The following is a 21,519-nucleotide window of genomic DNA, read 5'->3' as shown; positions in this document are numbered from 1 at the left end:
AAGCTCGTCGATACACCGTAAGTCTAGAGTCTTATCGGTTCCGAGAAAGATTCGGCGGTTCTGCCCTAGCTAGGCTGTCTGCCCTAGACTCGGACTTTGACTTTGTTCTAAGTCAATACATGCACATATCAATCTGATAATCTACAACTATCAATGCAATATCAATCTGTTAATCTGCAAATATCAATGCAATAAAATAAAGTATGTGATTTAGGGAAACTCAAGTCAAACCTAACTTGAGCTGTACCATCCCAACTCAACATTAATTTATACCTTTCTTGATGTCGCTCTAATACAATCGAAGTCTCGATTCAAAGTCTGTCACTGTTCAATCTGGCAATGACAATATCAATATATTCTGTATCAATAATCTAATCAAATCACAACATCTCTGTTTTATCAAATTCTGACAGTGCAACAGTACAATCTTGCGATACTGATAATACTATATCAGTCTATATCAATTCCAAACGTTTACAATCAACCACCATCCAAATCTGATGTCAACTCTAGTCAATTTCATTCTGAAATTCATAACAATTCCATATTCAGTCTGTTTCTTAATCTGACTTCAATTTTACGCTTTCTAACATGTCAAGAACTACATATATGACGTGTATTCAATTCTAACAACATCATAATTTCAAACATGTCAAAACGTAGTAAAACTTACGTCCAGTTGAAGCCTGCGTTGCTAGGAACACAACACCGAAGTCGGATTTAAAATCTAACGGACGGATTGAAATATAAAGGCGTAAGGATTTTCAACAAAGTTTCCCCAACTCCTCTAATATTCTGAGGGATTTTCGTTGCTGTATATATATATATACATACACGAACATGCGACAAGCCAAATGTCATTTTTCCCGTCTGCATGTCTCGCGCTCGGGCGGTAATAATTTACCGCTCGGGCGCGGCCTTCTCTGTCCGAATAATTTCGAAGCGCATCCTTGGCGCTCGGGCGGTCAAAATCTACCGCCCGGGCGCCGAACCTTCTGCTCGTGACGTGAATTACCGAAACATTGGCGCTCGGGCAGTTGTTTTCTACCGCTCGGGCGCCACTAGTTCTGTCCCCACAGTATGTAATTCATAAGTTTGGCTTAATTCGATCTCGTAATGGCCCGGTTATAATCACATTAGTTTATACTCAATAATCTCCACTTAACAGGATATAACATCTAGGGCATTACACAATATCTTTTAACACGTCAAAATTTTTTTTTTTTGTTTTAATCGAATGAATACGAAGTGTTTAACGAAATCGGAAAACACGAACTTTCCTCCCATGTAGTGTTGATTCGTTTGTGTTAAATATTGTATTGACACACAGGAAACTATTCTTTGATATTCTACGTACTGAAAGATCGAATCGAGAAATAAAAGTCCCCATTCGATTAATGAAGGCAAAAACTTGTGTGAGACGGTCTCACGGGTCGTAGTCACCCATGAAAAAAATATTACTTTTTATGCTAAGAGTATTACTTTTTATGCTATGAATATGGGTATGATTGATCCGTCTCACAGATTATGATGCGTGAGACAGTCTCACATGAGACACACTCTCGATTGAATGTTCTCTCTTAAAAAGTGTGTATGCCTGAACAAATAACGTGGGTTATAAGAGAATGTATGCCGTTCAACTAAGTCAAGTAAAAAAATAATTTGGAATGATATTGATACTATACAATGCAGTCTCTGGATGGCCTCGCCAGATCATGAAGGATAGGGTCCGTTTTGTGGCAATATATAAATCCACTGGCGTTCTCGTTCATTAATTCCACACGCAAATATCACAGAAGGGTCCATTATTGTTTGCTCAACACATCAAATCCGCAAGTTGAGATATGCTCAAATTAAAACAATTTGTAAGCTACTGACGCGGATTGAACTCCACGTACCGATTAATATCTGAATATTCTACCCATGTTTTGTAGTAAAATTTCGAATAAATTCTTATAAAGCCATCGGAAATCTGAAGCATGAATTATGTGATGTTAAAATATCATTTGAAATGAAAATAATTCTCGAAACAATCTCTACATAATTTGGATTACCTCTTACACAATATTCTACATATCTTAAAAAGGAAAATGATTTTTTTAGTTATTGAGTTATAATGTTAGATTTTGATATTTTAAATTTTTATTTGAGTACACTAAATCTTAATCTAGCCTATAAACGTCAAATTAAATCAACATTATCAGCACTACAATAAAATAAAATTAAAAGAAAAAATAATCAAAGTTAAAATATCAAAATCAAAATTTTAAAATTTAGTATATTAAAAGAATATTTTTAAAATTATAAAATTACGTCTATTTATATGTACAATGTCATATATTATTACGTCAAAAAATATATATATATAAAATGTCATAAGTAACGTGGGAAACGTAAGATGTGAATAATAAGTTACCTAGGCGCGTCTGTGGTCATGCATGGCTATAGCTAGCTGTAAACAATCCCAAATACAGCCATATTTTGTTTGCGACGTGCAAGTTGCCAAATGTGCTTCCACGTTGCAAAACAAACGCCATATACGCAACTGCCCCACACCCAATCAACGGTCCAGATCATTTCATGGGGGGGGGGAATTTTTTTAAACAAAAAAAAACCCCTTGGATCTGCCCCTGCAGGCAGGCAGGGGCAGGGTCGAATTTTCCCCGAGAGTGGAGTTTCAAATTGAATGAGCCCATCAACTGCGCATGTGATAGGTAGTTCTTTCCTACTGTACATGAAATTCATAATATATAGATGTTAGGGTTAACTGAAGGACTATCAATAATGTGATATAACATGGACCATTTTGGGAGAAAACCAGCAAATATACGAGTCTGAATGTGTCTATGAAGGTCCACATTTGACAATACAGTGGGGGCATTACCAATGCATCGTCGCATGACGATCCATATGGTCACCATTCAAGTGCGATGAGTTTCGATATATGAATCGACAAATTTCATTCGTACGGAGAGCGACGGGCATATCATCAACATTTACAAGAACTTTTATATGATCCTATCATCAACATTTACAAGAACTTTTACATGATCCTATATATTTGTGGCGATATATAATAATTATTTCAAATTTTCGATCGAGAGAATGATGCCAAAACCATATGTACGTGAAAAATGTGCTATCAATTATTCAAACAAAAACATCTTTCACATTTTGTACGTACATAGTTGGTTTTTGTACGTGTTTACGAATGACAAGTATTTTTTAACAAAAATATCCGAGAGAGAAGAATCATATATGGAGAGATCTTTTTCAAAGGCACTTGGGAAATCGACTTGGATTGGGCTAAACGCACAAAATACTTAAAACTTAAAAGCTTGTTAGGACCAATGGAATCCGGATATCTCCACACAGGTATGATATTGTCCACTTTGGGTTTTAACCCTCATGGTTTTGCTTTTGGAACCACCCAAAAGGCCTCATACTAATGGACATATCATTCCATCTTTATAAACCCATGATCTTTCTCTAGATCTTCCAATGTGGGAATTTGGTTGCATCCCAACAGTATGGACCATTAACTGTCCTCGTCCGAACAAAAGCAATCATAAGGAGGAATTAATGGATGGATCAACCTGTGTGAGACAGTTATTTTTTCTCAAATGAAAAAAGAAATATATATATACATGGATAATTTATCAGCATACATTCCAATTCGCATTTTTTTAATAAAAGTTCATGATGTGTTGATTTATTTCTCATACCATTAATTATCTAATATTGTAATAAAACTTTTGTGGAGACATATGTCTTAAAAATAATATAAGTGTTCCTTACCTTTTTTGTTAATTACTGTCCATATATGTATTAAATTCCTAACAGGGAATGAGTGTGATGGGGGAAGGAATGTTACGCCAAAAGTTGTTCTCTGCTATGGCAAGAGAGGATCATACAATAAATAAGATGCTTAGATTTCATGGTCGGTACAGATCTAACAGGTTTAAATTCATTTAGGACCACCAGAGCCATTCTCAATTCTCACTATAAGGCCCAAAAACATCACGAAGAATTTATGCATTGCCAATAAATTATAAATAAAAAAATAAATATAGCTCAAAAATTTATAAATATTAAATATGCAAAACACAGTATCCACCACTGCATGTGCATATTTAATTTCTAAATTATATAGATTAGATGCACAGAGAGAAGATGGAGCATAATATGCACTCGAACATTTGTATATACATCTCGATTTGCTCTTATAGTTGTACTTCGATCTATTTCCATTGCGTCATAATTAAAGACTACTGATAACATGATGCAGTGACCAACTTTCTCCTCCAGTTGTGCCAAGGGGAGAAGTCAATACCCCAAGGCCAAATGTTAGGAAGTGTGATTCTTTTTCATCAATTTATGAAACTTAAAATTTAAATTTATAGCAGCATAAAAGTAAAAAGATATATATTTTTTGAGTTTTTGATCAGCTGATAAACAGATACAATTAGCAAGTTTGAGCTCAAAATATTTGTTCTATTAGTGTCATATATTATATGGTAAAGTTAATGTAGAGCAAATGATCATATATAATTTAATTTAAGGAGAAAAGCGCGTGTTAGATGGGAAAATTAAATAAGAGGGGATGAGATGGAAATTACTCGGGTGGTGGAATAAGCTTAGACAATGCAAGCAATTAGTGGGATGATGAATCCCCGTCATGGGGATCCGTTGTCCCAACTTCAACCAACATATGGAATATTTATTATTATTTTGCCCAAGGACTCTCATAAAATGCATTTATGGGCCACACAAACAAATCATAGTCGGCATACTTTTTTAATTAGGATTATCGATATTTCAAAATATCTAAATTTCTTTTTTAGATATAAAAGAAGGAATCATATGCGTCAGTCTATTTAATCTAATTTATAACTCTTGTAACTTTTAAGATCTACACCACGTACGATTCATCATTGCCACTCTTATTATTATTTGAATGGGATGTTGAAATAAATTATACACTTTATTTTTTTATTTTCTGAGAAAGTGAGAGATGAAGAATTCCGTTTGTTTCATTATTTATTTATATAATTTTTACCTTTTCCAGCTATATATATATATATATATGTACATGGTTCATTATTTTTTACACATTTTTTAAATTATATGTTTTCTCCTTCGAATATATATATATATGTATGTATGGTTCATTATTTTTTTATACATTTTTTTAAATTATATGTTTTCTCCTTCGAATAAATATTTTACCTATATATATATATATATATATATATATATATATATATATGTGTGTATATGCTCACTTTTTCATGTATTTAGAAAAAGAAATACACACGCTCTTTTCAAACAAAATATAACATGGTCGTCAATTAATTATCATGTATTTTATTTTTACCACTGGGTCGATCTTTCTATATTCCTACTTTAACTATTATAATTTATATCGAAATAAAATTGATAAAACGTTCAAGTGTTCAACTAACATGTATACTTGTTTTATCTTAAAAATATTGTTTCTTTTTGTTGTGGCAATGATAGTAAATCACTTTTATTTACTATTTCTACAAAGCTTTTATCATGAATTCCTTATATTCACACACACACACACACACAAAATAGCCATGTGGCAATGATTTTTTTCCCATATAACACGAATAAATGTGACCACTATGATCCCACGAATAACAACTTGATCATTATTATTTAAATAAACAAACAATTATTCATAAAATTTACAAAATCCTTGAATAGATTTTTATAAAAAGAAAATTTATACTTAATTAAATTTGAAATCTCTAACAAACTTCCCACATGAAATATATATATATATATATTATGTGTGTGTGTGTTATTGTAAAAGAAACGATAATCCAAAAGCAATCACAAGTGAAATCAATTTATTTTATTTTCTAGGTTTTCAATTTGTGGATGTCGCCAAGGAAAAAACAGTCTTTTGTTTTATCTTATATGATTTTGACTCCACCAAGTTCAAAAAGGTGAAAATATAGTCCTTTTATATTTTGGAATCCCTTTCAGATCAAGATTTAATTTAAGGTGTCTATATTCTAAAAAACTAGAGCAGTTTATTTAATTAATTAAGGGCTCATGTGAGATATTAAACACAAGGATCAAATTAATAATCAATTACTTTTGGTTCAAAAAAATATCACACTTAAACGATCGATATATACTCTTAATTATATTGATGCAATCCGGACGAAATTGACGAGTCGGGTCGGAAACTCCGCCGTGTTTGCTATCAAAATATTGAAGGGAATATGAGTTGGAAGCTTGGCTTGAACTTCGTGACTCCTTGAACGATTCAAGAGATCTGCGAACAAGAAAATAACCACGTGAATGGGCGCCAGAGAGGTGTCCGGCGTGACCACTCCGATACTTAAGTCAGCAGGGGTACTCAATCGGGAAACCAATGTAGCCAAGTGATGGCTGTGTGATTGGTGTGAAGAGTGGAGAGTAAATGAGCAATAAATGAGAATATTCAATGCGTGAGTTAATATATGAATATAGAGTAAATGCAAGTAAAGAACCTGGTATTTATAGTAGAGGATGCAATGATGACCTCGTTTTTTGTGTTTGGGCATTTATTGCAGTAAGGTGGCTGATTATACCCTATTGTTTTGACATGTAAATTCTCATACTAGTCACGTCCAGCCCACTTGATTTTGTCAATCATTTATGTTACTGTCAGAGATATGTCGGCTGTGTATACTTTATCAAGTCGGCGCCATTAAATGCTTCACTCATATCGAGGTGGCTTGGGGAAATACTTCTCGGGACCTCTTACGAGGGCCCGGGCATGCAACATCCCGGGGGAATTATGTTCCGGATATTCCAAAAGCCCGACCTATTAATCGGCTGCCCACTCGGGTGTTAAGCCATCTTGTCATTTGATTGCCTCGGGAGCTTTCAATCCTCCTGACCCGGGCACCCCCATGGATATACTCCATGGCCCGGGACGTCTCGAGAACCATCCATGACCCGGGACATCCCGAGGTATCATATATCAAGTGAAAATAATTCCCATGAATTAGGTCTAATTATTAATTGAAAATTTATCTTAATCTATTGCTATTAAATAATAGAGCTAGATATATAATCTAGGTTTTAATATTTCAATTACTAATTTTTAAATTTTTACGTCAAATCAAAACAACGATAATTCCAACGTTGGAAAACGAGAGATGTATATCGTAATCAAGCCGGTGAGAGTAGTTATCACTTACATTTAAATTATCCACAAATTTTCTCATTTATATAATTTTTGAAAAATTCAAAATTTGTCCTTTCTATTTAATTTCATATTCGGGCATTATTTCTTGTATGACATTAACTTCTTCAAATTTATCATATTTTTAGTACGTTGCTTTCAATCAAATTTTCTAGTTCGATATATACTAAATTAGAAATTAAGGCGATTAATTAAATAAAATATTGTAGTTTATAAAGAATAGTGATGGAGCAAGGACACAACACAACTAGGGTTAGGGATGTTTCCTTTTCTTAAGGATGTGACTTGTCTCAAAGTCATCACCATTGATTAATTTAAAAGCATGTTTATTGTTTAGCAATAATTAAATTTAATTATTTACTAGTTTACAACCTTTTAATGTATATTAATCATGTCATATTTGTTATAATGTTAGCATAAACATTAATTTTATTTTGACCTGATCAAAACACGAATTTTTGCTTGGGTGGGGGCAGGAGAATATCATAAAATTAAACATGGTTTTTAGGACAGTTTCGTTGCATTGTCAGCTTGATGTTTTACCATGTCCAATATCATAAAGACATTTGCTTCGATATCAATAAAACAATCAGCGCTAATCACTATTTTGATTAAAAATAATCAAACACTTTTACGCTGGTAGTAGTTTTCAAACACGATAGCTAAGTAAATCACATTGGATAAACTTTCTTACTAATGTAGTAGTTTTCGAATCACGATAGCTAGGTAAACCACACTATGCAAAACTTATACGACTGGCTCGTCTGAAAAATGTTGGTTTGAGGAATCAAAGTCTTGATCATTAGTCAAACGCTGATCATCAACTCCACCAACTCAAGCATTATAAGATTTATTGAATGTTCATCTTATCAAAATAATGAACTCCTCAATGTTTATTTGCATGATTTATTAAGTATTAATATCAAGTCCTCCGCCAAATTCAAACTGGAAGGAGAAAGTAGAGGTCATCGTTTATCTCAAATGAAAGTAAATTTAAAATGTGTTTGTAAGTTTCTTACTATTAAAAAAAATCATAATTTTTCCATGTAATTATTTTAGGCAATGGGGTGTTTTTTATAAATAATTTAATTTTAAAAAAAAATCAAAATAATTTTTAAAAAACATTTTCAAAACTAATGCAATCCGCGCTTCCGGAGTGCGGAGGCTGCTCACGTGGAGCAGCGTCCGCGCTTTGTAAGCATGGAGGATGGTCCATGTAAGCAACATATTATTTTCGCGATGGAATCTATATCAAAATCGTCGCTCATTTCCGACGGTTTATAAAACCATCGCTGTAATGGAATCAGCGACGGTTTACAACCTTCGCTAAATGCGCATAAAATCGTCGCTAAATGCGCATAATTTTATAAGAGAATTTGCACGCTGCAAAAAGTCATTTTTGTTGTAGTGAAGACGGAGAAAAAAACAGACAAGAAATTCATCAAGAAATAAGGGTGTTCATCGGTCGGTTTTTTTCTCTATCTTCACTAGGCACTAGGGGTGTTCATCGGTCGATTTGGTTCGGTTTTTATTTCGGTTTTCGATTTTAAAAATATATAATCCGATATCCGAACCATTTTTCTTCAATTCGGTTCGGTTTTCTACCAAAATGGTTCGGTTATTTCGATCGTTTAATTCGATTTTGATATAATTATTTAAATTAATAATATAAATATGTTGTAAAATATAATATGTTAACTTTCTACATGTTTTCTTAGTAAAATCTTTAAAGATAAGGTCTAAATTAATTAAGAAAACAACAGTCAACTAAAAATTGTTCAAAATAGTTCTTCATTCACTAAATATCATATCAAAATATATAATATAAATAAAAATATAAAAAATTTATTAATTTAATGAAATTTCAGTTTTTTCGGTTTTGATATATATAATCCGAAATCGAACCAAATAAATTTCGGTTTTAATATTTATATCCGAATTACAAAATTTGATTTTCGGTTCGGTTCAGTGTTCCGGTTTGGATTTTTGTTTTTATCCGAAGTTTGAACACCCATAATCTTCACTACAACAAAAATGGCTTTTCGCAGCGCACAAATTCTCTTTCCGCAGCGTATATTGCACGCTGCAAAATTGCAAGCCGTTGAAGTTCAAGATTATCCGCGGCGTATATGTGCACGCTGTTGATACAATTATGCGTAGCGTGCGAAGAGGTAGGTATTCCATTAGCGACGGTTTATTAATTGTCTCTAATTTCTTCACTACAACAAAAATGGCTTTTCGCAGCGCACAATTCTCTTATAAAATTATGCCCATTTAGCGATGGTTTTATGCGTATTTAACGACGGTTAAACAACCGTAGCTAAATATGCGACGGTTGTTAAACCGTCGCTGATTCCATTACAGCGACGGTTTATAAATTGTCGCTAAAATAGCGACGGTTTAGCGACGTTTGTATGAACCGTCAGAAATTAGCGACGGTTTTGCTATAGATTTCGTTGCTAAAATAATCTGTTGCTTATATGGACTATCGTCCGTGCTTACGAAGCGCGGACGCTGCTCCACGTGTACAGCATCCGCACTCTTAAGCGCGGATTACATTAGTTCTGAAAATATTTTTTTAAAAATTATTTTTGAAAACAAATTTAAAATTAAATTATTTTTAAAAAAACCCTAGGCAATGTTCTTGCATTTATATAATACTCCGTGTCCAATAATGACTTCTCCAAAGATAAATAAACGGGAAAAGACATGAAATCAAACAGAAAATCAAACAGACAAAATCTATGATAAGTCAATTCATTTTAAATACATTGCATTATCATATACAATAATTCTTGAATTATATATATAATGCCATTAATTAGAGGATACTGTTAATTCATCGTGTCTCTTTTCTAGACCACGTACAGGCTCTGTTCCGTAAATCATGTCAATCACATTACTTTATTTATTTAAATTAATCAATGCCATGGATGAAATCATCAGCTTGATTAAATTGATGAACAAATATGTGAATTAAATAGATTATTTTATGTATATATTTAGAATGTTTTTGTTTTTTTGATATGGTTAAATGTTAATTTTTAGATAATTAATATATATGTTGTTATAAAAAAAAGGATAATTAATATATATGTCAAGTTCAATAAAATTTAAAAGATTTATGTGACCTAATGGAGGAGCTGATGGATGGATTATACGGGAAAAGCTGGATAATCGCCCAGCAGATTCTGCCCAAAATTTATAATATACATTGGCCAATAGTTTAGATTTTTTTACTACACCTTCCGTCTTCAAATTTTGCTTTAATTTTCTGGTGCTGGCTGAGTTGACCATGTAATTAATTACAAGCAATTTGTTCATTTTTAATTAAAGTTTTATAACACAAATAAATAAGTGTGAATACAAATTAGAATTTAATTGCAGCATTCGTAACATTTGAATTCGGTTGGAATATAAAAATCGAGAGCAAAGTTTAAAATAATATATTAATTGAAAATACCAGTTAAACAATGCATTTTTAATTTATTGCTAAATATAATGACAAATTAAATTTAAACTTCTTTGAAATTATTATTTCTATCATTGAATAAACTATTGTTAATTCAGTAAAAAAAATTTAAGCTGCTGAAGCTTTAATTAATCGAAGGAATAATTTATGATAAGATTGATTTCACGTGTGAGAAATTTTTTTCCCGAGTAATATGAAAATCCCAAGTATGTAAAATGTCAATTTATATTTTTTTAGGATCTCATTTTTCTATCAACATCCTTGATAATTAATATTTATTTTATATTTACACACACAGACTTCGATACAAATTTTTCCCCCACCAAATTAAACATTTTTGGCTCCGTCTCTGCCTAGTGATATTATAATAGAAGGGTAATCACTCTGAATATATCATAGATTAAACCGAATTATTGAAACATCAAATTGCACATAATTGCCCGCAGAAGCGAATTAATGCCATAAATTCAAGGATTTTTCTATCCTTAATTTTTTTTTTTTATTTTTAAAGTCATTTCATATTTTAAGGGCATGCTAGATCTTGATGCGAAAAGCGAAAAACCAATCAACATATTACAAATATTAAATCCCATACTATATTTTTATTTTAATTTATTTCACGGTTCATATGCATTATGTAAGTAAATGATTATAGTGTACTTAATTATTTTACTTTATATATAATTAACCATTGTTTTATTTCAAATCTATTCTTATTTATATAATATAAAAAAATACCAAAACAAACATATTTACAAGGTAAGTTTAATGTTGTCCACTTGTCCACCCACAATACGAGAGAACTTGATGGCCTAATATGCTAAGCGCACATGTGATTCGTATAATAATTAATATCTGGTGCTTGCATATTCATACCCACACTTTTCTTTTTAAAATAATCAAATAGACGAAGGATATTGAAACTAAATTCAGAAGAAAAAAGGACAAGATCACTTTAAGGAAGTTGGCCGGAAAATGTCTGTTTTTTTCGGGGAGGAGCGTGGCCTGAATCTTAAGGATACTGAACTTTGCCTGGGGCTTCCGGGCGGCGGAGGGGAAATTGGTGAGCTTATGAAGATAACCGGGAAAAGAAGCTACTCTGAAACAGTTGATCTGAAGCTCAACGTACAAGACAATGAATTAGATGCTATAGATCTAAAGGAAATCATGAAAAATTCAGCTATGGTGAAGACGGGCGGCGTGCTTCCTCCCAAAGATCCCGTCAAGCCACAGGCGAAGTAATCAATCATTAGTTTATTTACCTATGCTGTGCAAAAGTTGTGTGTAAATTTTCGGAGTTGTATGTTTTCTTGTTCTTAACAAATCAATATGTCTTCGTTTGATTTGGCATGCAATAGGGCCCAAGTGGTGGGGTGGCCACCAGTCCGGTCCTTCCGCAAGAACGTTATGGCTCACCAGAAGAACAGCTGCGAGGAGTCGGCGGAGAAACCAGCCTTCGTGAAGGTGTCGATGGATGGGGCACCGTATCTTCGCAAAGTGGACTTGAAGATGTACGAGAGTTACCCACAGCTCTCCGACGCCCTCGCTAAAATGTTTAGCTCCTTCACCATGGGTAAGTACCGTGCAAGCCCCTTTTATTTTTGCATGAAATTTTTCCATATTCATTTGCACGTAAATAAAGAAAAAAACAATCGTGAATTATTGTTACTCTTTTTTTGAAGGAGGGCTACGTCTATCCTTGGCTACATATCTTAAGTTCACACACACACACACACACACACACATATTATATATAAGATCTAAATTAATTAGTTTTCTGCGATATCAACTGTATGCATATATAAATGTAGGTATTGAGTAATTAATATATATTAGTGAGTGTGTTTAGACAGATCTGGCTGGCTGGTATGAATTTATATATCACCGTATATAGAGTAAAATAATCTTGGATCTACCGCTCCAATTCATGTAGAGTCTAAAAATAAGTTCATGTTTGATTTGAATCAAGAACAAAGTTGATCTGGACGTAATTCTTGTGTACTGAAGTTACTTTTTTTCAAAAAAAAAAATAAAATGAAATGAATGTGAAAGGTGTTTATTAATGTATGGTTAATTTTTGTGATTATATTACATACAGGTAATTATGGGACCCAAGGAATGATAGATTTTATGAATGAGAGGAAATTAATGGATTTGCTGAATAGTTCGGAATATGTTCCCACATACGAAGATAAGGATGGTGACTGGATGCTCGTGGGCGACGTACCATGGGAGTAAGTATCATCCCCGATTCCAAGTTAATTTTTTTTAATCATCGGTGTTTTGAAATAATGTTACGAAAATTCGATTTAATTTGATTGTCTACTATGATAACAGTCTCACGGGTCAAATCGATCCATACATGCATTGGAAAGCAATATTTTTTGACATAAAAATAATAATTTTCACTCAAATCAACAGTACTACATAATATTTCATCATGACATAATTAACAAAAAGTGATATTTTAGTAATGAAAAATGATACTTTGGGCATGAAAAATATCATGGGTCGGGTAGAGATTCCGCTCACAAAGTTGACCTATGTCATATGAGTTTTTGTGTTTAATATTTTATTGCGACTGTTTCTTGATTTATGTGGTTCTAGCTATGATAATGCCATTCTTCTTAATTAAGCTAAATTTTATTTTATTTTATTTTTAAAAAAATGTTTTTAGAAAAGTATAATTCCTCGTTGTAAAACTATTAAATGCATGTGATAACTTTAAATGGCCAGTTCTCAACATTATAAAGTTTCTTTTTTAAGAATTTCTGGAGTGTTTATGCATGCGCAGGATGTTTATTGATTCATGCAAGCGCCTTCGTATTATGAAAGGATCAGAAGCAATTGGACTGGGTATGTATGTCACCTTTATTTACGATATATCTGGGGGGCAAAAATATGTACATACGTGTTATGTTATTTAGTTGGAGTTACTAGTATACATAATAATATATGAAATTATCGACCAAAGAAGTGAAAACACCTTTGAATTTTATTTTTATATATATAAGTTAATGGTTTGATAAAAATTACTTTTAGCTTCTTGAATTAAGATTCCATGATATACGTACACTTGCTGTGAATAAAGAATCGATTTGAGCTCACTCTTGATTTTAGTTTTTAATAATTTATTTATTTATTTTCTTGTCAAAATCAGCTCCAAGGGCAATGGAGAAATGCAAGAGCAGGTGTTAACTAAACACTGTCCATCTTCTGGTTTGATCGAAGAAAAGAAAGTTGTTTATACATATATATCGTGAATGTATACTTATATATATATATATATATATATATATTCATGTTCTCGAGTTTTGGCGTTGTCTGTATTTTAATCAATATTCTAAATTCTAAATACACATGAAACATCTCGTCGAACATTTGTATTGTGTCGTATGGCTTGTTGCTATTATAGTATCAATTAATTGGCTTGCTTTGTATTTAATAATGACCCCCCACAATTAACTACAATGATTATTTTTATCTTAACCATATCATTTTTTAAAAATTAAATTTCTATTTATTGATTATTCTAGTCCCCCGAATCGAGTACTCGAGGGAACAAGGCCATGTGGTTATTATTCCTTCCATTCCGATTTGTTTTTTTACGAATGCTCTATTTGAATAGTAAGTAGGAAAAATATGCGATGCATGCACGTGAAGTTTTAACAAACTTGAATATAATTTCTTATCTCGATAATCAAATATTGAATTATTATCATCAATATAATAATAAATTTATTTATAAAATCTGAATGATTGAACAATTATTTGATTATGTTGGTGGTAATATACGTTGGTCAATTTTGGAGAGTCTATTGTGGGTTGGAATTTTATAAAATGTGATGGTGGTTGGGAGCACATGCATGTTACATGCTTCAATCAAGACTGAACTTAGGTATTTAGATTATTAATTTAATGAAGTTTCTGAGAAATGAATCTGGTTCAATAAGAAATTAACAATATGTTTCTATTTCTATTAAATAAAAAATATTACTTTTATATATTAAATTTAAATAATTATGAATTATTAAATCCCTCTTTCATAAAATTTCAACTGAGAAAACTCTAAAAACAAAGAAATTGCTCTCGAATTTCTTCTTTTAATTTAATTAGGAGTCGGGAGTATTTACGTAGGCCACTAACGTATACCCATTAGCAATTAACAATCAATGGGCCAATAAGTAACCCAATATATCAGTGGACCACGAGCATTAACGAGAATGTTTTAATGGGCTATTATGTATACCCATTAAAAAATAATGGGTTAAAAGAACTAAAAGAATTAACGAACCAGTACAAATTAGTTGGCCCATTAAAAACTAATGGGATATTTTTAATGGGCCAGTCCGTATCCATCAAAAACTAATGAGCCAGTTTATCGATTAAAAACTAATGGGCCAGTCTGTTTAATCAATATATAAGACGGCCTTTAAAAATAGTGGGCCAATACGTACACCCAACATATAAACGGGCATCGCATGCATGAGATATAAATTGGACCATTATAAAACTAATGGGCTATTGTATACCCATTAAAAACTAATGGGTCAGAACTAAAAGAATTAATGAACCATTACATATCAATGGTCCATTAAAAAACTAATGGTACAGTTTGGGCCCATTAAAAGAACTAATGGGCCAGTATTTATATCGATATAACAAATGGTCCAGTACGAAGACCCAATATAGTCTTTGGCCCATTAAAACTAATGGGCCATTTTTAATTGGCCGTTAATGGGCCAGTGTGTTTATCCGATTTATATGTTGGCCCGTAACAACTAATGGCCAATATGTACTCACAATTTATAAACTGGCCCATTTAAGCGTATACATAAGATACCACTGGCCCATTAAAATACTAATGGGCTATTATTAATTGGCCATTAATGCGTTAAAAAACTAATGGTCCAGTACGTATCCATCAAAACATAATGGGCCAGTGTGTTTATCCGATTTATATTTTGGCCCGTAACAACTAATGGCCAATATGTACTCCCAATTTATAAACTGGCCCATTTAAGCGTATACATAAGATACCAGTGGCCCATTAAAATACTAATGGGCTATTATGCATATTCATTAAAAACTAATGGGTCAGAACTAAAGATTTAATGAACCAGTACATATCAATTGGCCCATTAAAAATTGATGGTCCAGTACGTATACCCGATATAGTAACTAGCCTATTAGCCATTAAAATAACTAATGGGCCTGTACTTATACCCATGAAAACAAAGGTCCAGTACGTATACCCGATATAGTCATTGGCCCATTTAAACCTATTGGGCTATTTTTAATGAGTATATCAATTGGGCCATTAAAATGATGGGCCGTTAGCTACACCAAACATTTTAATTCAGTTTGTCCATTAAAAAAACTAATGGTCTAGTACGTATACCCGATATATAAATGGGCCAATTAAAACAACGAATGGGCCAGTACTTATAAACATAAAAACAAGTACCCATACCCAATATAGTTATTGGCCCATAAAAAACTGATGTATATTAAAACTAATGGGACAGTATGTATACCCCAGTAAACGAAAAATGGGCCAGTACGTATCCCAACATCAACTTGCTCATTAAAAGAATTAGAGGGCCGCTACTTATACCCAATATAAAAATTGACCCATTAAAACCCAATCGGCCAGTACGTATACCCACTATATCAATAGGCCCATTAAAATAAATGGGCCATTATTTTTACTCATAAAAATAAATGGGCTAGTATTCATTCCCAATACAATAATTGGCCCATTACAAATTATGCCCATATATCAATTGGCCCAATAAAAATTTAACGACCCATTACGATACCTAATATATTAATTGGCCCATTAAGCGCAAGTAAAATAGGTTCTAGGGTTTCGAGAATCCACACAGAAGACGACTTTGGCACCCGCTTCCTACTGATTCTTGGCCGTCTGGTAAGCTGAAATCCTAACGCCTCAACTCACCAGACCTCAATTTTATTTCTTTCTTCATTTTGCTACTTCTTCTGTGCGTGAATTATTTGATCAATTTATTTTCAAACTTATGATTTTGACAACGAATTTGTCCTTTTCTTTGATCAATGTCTTTTGCTTGTTTATCATTTCTGGAAGACGTGTACCGTTAGAATCCGGGAAGCTTTTACATTCTGTTTTTGTGTGTGTGTGTGTGTGTTGCAGCGATTTGAATTTTATAGCGCCAGTGGAATGTTGAACTGTATAAGTATTAGGTCATTGGCCTTCTCGCCTTACTTGGTTGAATCTAATTGATGTTTACGTATGCCATTAATCTGAGTCATTGGGCTTGAGTTTTGAAGCTACATCATTTGCGTTTTGTGTTTGTTGTAAGCAGGGCAAACCCCTCGATTTTTTTGGTCCGACTTACTGTATTTTGACTGCGAAAATCGAATTCTTTTCAAGAATTTACTAATGACATTATTGTTTTTTTTTATTTGCGTGTTGAACCCTGTTTGGTATGATTTAGGCTATTAACTTGACTGTAGTTTGTTCTATGTACAGTCTTCTCAGTAAGTTAAGATGGTGAGAGTTAGTGTGCTTAATGATGCCCTCAAGAGCATGTACAATGCGGAGAAGCGGGGGAAGCGCCAAGTAATGATAAGGCCTTCGTCCAAAGTCATCATCAAGTTTCTCTTGGTGATGCAGAAGCATGGTATGCTAGCAATTCACTAAACTATTTTTTGTTTCTTTTCCTGATATTGTGCGAGACATGTCTTAATGCTTTCATCATTTTGATTCGTCATGCAGGATATATTGGGGAGTTTGAGTTTGTAGATGATCACCGGTCCGGTAAAATTGTTGTCGAACTTAATGGAAGGTTGAACAAATGTGGTGTGATCAGCCCTCGTTTTGATATCGGTGTCAAGGATATCGAGGGATGGACTGCAAGGTTGCTTCCTTCCAGACAGGTAGGCATTAAATTTTTTTTATTCATTCTTTAGAAACTATAATTTTTAGACCATGAAAATTATAATCTTTGGATTTCTCTGTGCTGATGTATGTGGCTTTCTGTCATTATAGTAGGATTTGTTGCTCTGGAGGTTTAATTTTGTTCATTTACAGTGCCAAGATGAAACACCATGATATGTATAAAAGTTTAGTAAGTATTATATTTATTTGTTTTAACTAGTTTGTGGTTATAGATTAATCTTGAGTGTTGATTTCACTTTATGGTTATGTTGTGGGCGTCATAGATTGGTGTTTTATCTGCAGGAGGACTCCAAAAAAAAATGAAAAGAGTTGTCATGGATTAATGGCTGAGAGTGAGATTCATCTATGGGAAATTGGGAATATAATGGCGATGGGTACTTTTTATGGGAAATTTATGTTTGGATTAAAAATTGACTTGAAAGATTATGGCCCTAAGATTGTCTGACACTAACTATACATTTTATAGGATACTTCATTATCTAAAATATTTTCTCGTTTGATTAATGAGTTTGTAGTTAGTGTTGATGATGATCCTTATTCACAACCCTGATCAAAGGTGCTAGAGATCTCTGACCATATTATGTTAACTGTTCGTATTTCGTTCATGGTGTGAGTTTGTCAAATGCTCGACAAGCCGCTACATTAGCGGCGCATAAACTATGTTCTGTGTTACTTACAGTCATTTGGTTCTGCTCTATCTTTAATATGTGGGTTACCCCAACTTCCAATGTATCTTGCAGTTTGGCTACATTGTATTGACGACATCTGCAGGCATCATGGACCATGAAGAGGCCAGAAGAAAAAATGTCGGTGGCAAGGTTCTTGGCTTCTTTTATTAAGGGCTTGAACGTGTTTTGAGGTTTAGTTACTTTTATGAAGAGATTTTGATGTGATTTTAAACTTGCTTAGTTTTGGGATTTTTGTATGTTCGATTATATTGATCGTTGCTTCAATTGCAAGCAGAAATTTTAACATATCTCGATGTTGTGTCAGCTATTTCGAGCTCAATAGTTTGAAAGAATCGTTTTTTTTTCAAGTGTTCTTGGATAATGTTGTTATTATTTCATAGCCAATGTCTTTTAGCTTCCAAAATTCCTAGCGAGAACGCATGAATGAAAAACGGGTTTATAAAGCTGCAACAAATTAGAGTAAACTTTAAAATATATTTGCACCATTTACCAAATAGAATGGCAATTCAATGGTAATGTAGCATAACGTTACATAAAGTGACCTCACCCCCATTATTTTCATTTGAAACGACAACAAAATTTTAACAAAAATTAAATTAAAACAAGTCTACATAGGGGTCAAACTGACGTGGTTGAATTTTGATAAGAGGTAAATGAACGGTATAATAATCAAGAACCAAGTAAAACATGAATCTCAGTTTAATCCCATAACTAATCGTGCAACGATTCAATCACTGAGATAATTTCATGACTAAGAAATCTGGAGAGACGTTTGCAGATACTGATCATTTGTGTGACGATTCAGTCTGGAGGCTTATGTTTTCAGGTTGAAACAGCAGATATACAACACAGATCAAGTGTCCTATTAAGTTTTTTCGATTCTTGAATTCAAGCATGATATCAAGTCCTGCAAACGAGTTGAAGAATCGAGGTTTAATGGCCCTGAAGTATCAGTACTTCTGTCATCTTTGGTGAGGGGATTTCCATGTCGTCGATATTACCAATTGGTTGGAGTGTCCTATGAAAAGGTTCAAAGAATACTTAAAAAGATGATTTAAGATTTACAGAATACTCGTCTAGTAGCAAGTCATGGATAAGATGTAGCTTCAGTACTCATATCCACCTCCTGATAGATTTTAGTCACCTCCTGATAGATTTTAGTACATATGTCAACAATCAACAGTTCAAACCGGAAGTTACATTGTATTTTTCATGGGATTTTTAGATGCTACTGTGTTTCCTAGTTACATACTCATTCAGGGACATCAATCGATCGGTCAGCAACAAGGTTATCTTGGTATGCAATGACAGAACCAAGGTGTAATGATCAATACCTGCACCATGACTATGAGTTATATATGTGGGAGTTTGGAGGAGCAGATAAGTGGCAACTTACAGGTAAGGTTGATAACCTGGTCATGGAAGCTATTTTTGGTTTCTCTCCTGTCTATGAACCAAGTTGTTGGTTACGTTGTTTCGACCAAGAAGATCGATATGACAATATGAACAAACCAAATGGAGCCACATTGTATTTCCACTAGAAAATATTGTTATATGATCTACCTAATTCAATATTTGCTTCTAATCATTTCAAATTTTATGTACTTTGGGTGTTTATAATTGGGCACGATGATGATGATGATGCCATCTCGCTCTCCCAGTGGCAAAAAATATAGTAAAAGGAATAGCTAGAAATAAATCAGTTTCAAGATTTCTCTTAACTCAAAAGATAGCTAAGCTAACAGCTTTCTTCAATTTTTAGTAGTGTCGTGTTACCTTGAGATTTTCGGCTATTCTTTGACTCGTCAGCATAGCAAATATTCATCTGTTCAATCCTCGCTCATCAGTTCTATTTATTTCATACAACTTTATCAGGGATACAGCCATGCAGTTCTTTGCGTGTTTCGGAATGTCGTGAGCTAATTTCATCTCATAAACATAAGGAATCCTGTAGATGTAACTCAAGCCGAATGATCGGGAAAAGGAGTATAACGAATAAAAAACAAGCTAAATTCCAGTTGAACCGCTGATTCAATTCAAAATAATAAGTTCACAAGTCATAAAGAGCAGGTCAGAGCCAATGGTTCCCCAAATTTCCATCGGACAACACTATTAAGAAACATGAAGACAATATGTGAATGAATTCATCAACATGAGATGACACCTTTGATTCAATATTACGCCATAAAGTAAAGTATGGGCCAAGGGAGTAAAAGAACGTTCCCTTATTAAAGCTTTCGAATCAGAGAAAAATGATAACAGCAGACTTGAATACACAATTCCAAACTGAAATCCAAAGCAAAAATACACCATTTCAGACTCTGGCATATTGTCCCCTTGGACTATCCACAACATTAAGCAACGACCCATATGGCGAATCCTCCAAAGAATCCTCAGGCGCCTTCAATATAGCGTGAATAAAAATCACCAAAGCCCCAATTATCAAAGCAAGGAACAGACTTAACCAAGCTTTAGTCCAGAACAAAGCACCTAATGTCAGTACGGCAAGAAAACCCACAACTATTTTTTGGTCAATATCGTATCCAAGAAGAGTTAAAGACTCGTCGCGAAAGATAACCAAGTATGTCCAGGCGGCAAAGATGCACAGGAAGAGAATCAGGTTGAGGGGGTGGGTGATGAGGGCCAGGAGGAAGATGACGAGAGTGAGGAGAGCGTAGTTCGGAAGGAAGATACGGAGATTTTGAGTGAGGCGATAGGAGGATTCGGAGAGGGAGATGGGGATGCTGAGAGAAGATGGGTCTAGGATTTGTCTCCATGGGCGTAACCCGGCGGCAGAGGTGGTGGCGCCAGGCGGGGATGACATCTGGAATTATTGGAAATTTCGTTGGTAAAATCTGGGGAGAGTACGGTGACACTGGAAAATGGAATTCGAACAATAAATAAATTAAATAGAATATGAGAAAATTTTGATTTAAACTGTAATTTGATCTGTGTATCAAATTTCATTCGGGTCCCAATAATTGTACATAAAATTTGACTTTTTTTTAATTGCCAATTTTTTTTAACACCGGGCTTCAACTTAAAACACATGACAAGACTTTTGGAGTGTTTCTAAAAATATGTTTCAAATTATGTAAGGATATTATATATAAAACTGCTGACCATATATCACAACCACCATGATAATGACACAGTTCCTGAAGTAACTATAAATAATAAACTG

At 33.5% G+C, this 21,519-nt stretch overlaps 3 protein-coding genes across 5 annotated transcripts; 2 read left to right on the top strand and 1 right to left on the bottom strand.

Moving 5' to 3' along the window:
• The first annotated feature begins 11,496 nt into the window (after positions 1-11,496).
• LOC140829502 (auxin-responsive protein IAA14-like) lies at positions 11,497-14,143 on the top strand. Its single transcript, XM_073192772.1, has 5 exons — positions 11,497-11,941; positions 12,062-12,276; positions 12,802-12,937; positions 13,498-13,559; positions 13,864-14,143. Exons 1-5 carry the CDS (start codon positions 11,679-11,681, stop codon positions 13,899-13,901), a joined length of 714 nt encoding a protein of 237 aa, XP_073048873.1. The 5' UTR covers positions 11,497-11,678; the 3' UTR covers positions 13,902-14,143.
• Positions 14,144-16,536: 2,393 nt separating this feature from the next.
• LOC140829505 (small ribosomal subunit protein uS8z/uS8w-like) lies at positions 16,537-18,679 on the top strand. 2 transcript variants are annotated; one of them, XM_073192775.1, is made up of 4 exons: positions 16,537-16,635; positions 17,218-17,368; positions 17,464-17,624; positions 18,387-18,679. In XM_073192775.1, the coding sequence occupies exons 2-4, from the start codon at positions 17,236-17,238 to the stop codon at positions 18,483-18,485; spliced, it is 393 nt and encodes a 130-aa protein (XP_073048876.1). In that variant the 5' UTR covers positions 16,537-16,635; positions 17,218-17,235; the 3' UTR covers positions 18,486-18,679. The 2 variants fall into 2 exon arrangements, with proteins under 2 accessions (XP_073048876.1, XP_073048878.1); XM_073192777.1 differs by having other exon boundaries at positions 16,612-16,635; positions 17,202-17,368.
• Positions 18,680-18,926: 247 nt separating this feature from the next.
• LOC140829504 (PRA1 family protein D-like) lies at positions 18,927-21,447 on the bottom strand. Of its 2 annotated transcripts, none has more exons than XM_073192773.1 (2): positions 20,112-21,447; positions 18,927-19,353 (listed from the first exon to the last, which is right to left on the bottom strand). In XM_073192773.1, exon 1 carries the CDS (start codon positions 21,157-21,159, stop codon positions 20,650-20,652), a length of 510 nt encoding a protein of 169 aa, XP_073048874.1. In that variant the 5' UTR covers positions 21,160-21,447; the 3' UTR covers positions 18,927-19,353; positions 20,112-20,649. The 2 variants fall into 2 exon arrangements, with proteins under 2 accessions (XP_073048874.1, XP_073048875.1); XM_073192774.1 differs by having other exon boundaries at positions 18,927-19,242.
• Positions 21,448-21,519: the final 72 nt, after the last annotated feature.

This window comes from Primulina eburnea, chromosome 4 (genome assembly GCF_022965805.1).
Source record: "Primulina eburnea isolate SZY01 chromosome 4, ASM2296580v1, whole genome shotgun sequence".
NCBI lineage: Eukaryota > Viridiplantae > Streptophyta > Magnoliopsida > Lamiales > Gesneriaceae > Primulina > Primulina eburnea.
The sequence above is the reverse complement of the archived record's forward strand: the minus strand, read 5'-3'. Positions and strand labels throughout refer to the sequence as shown.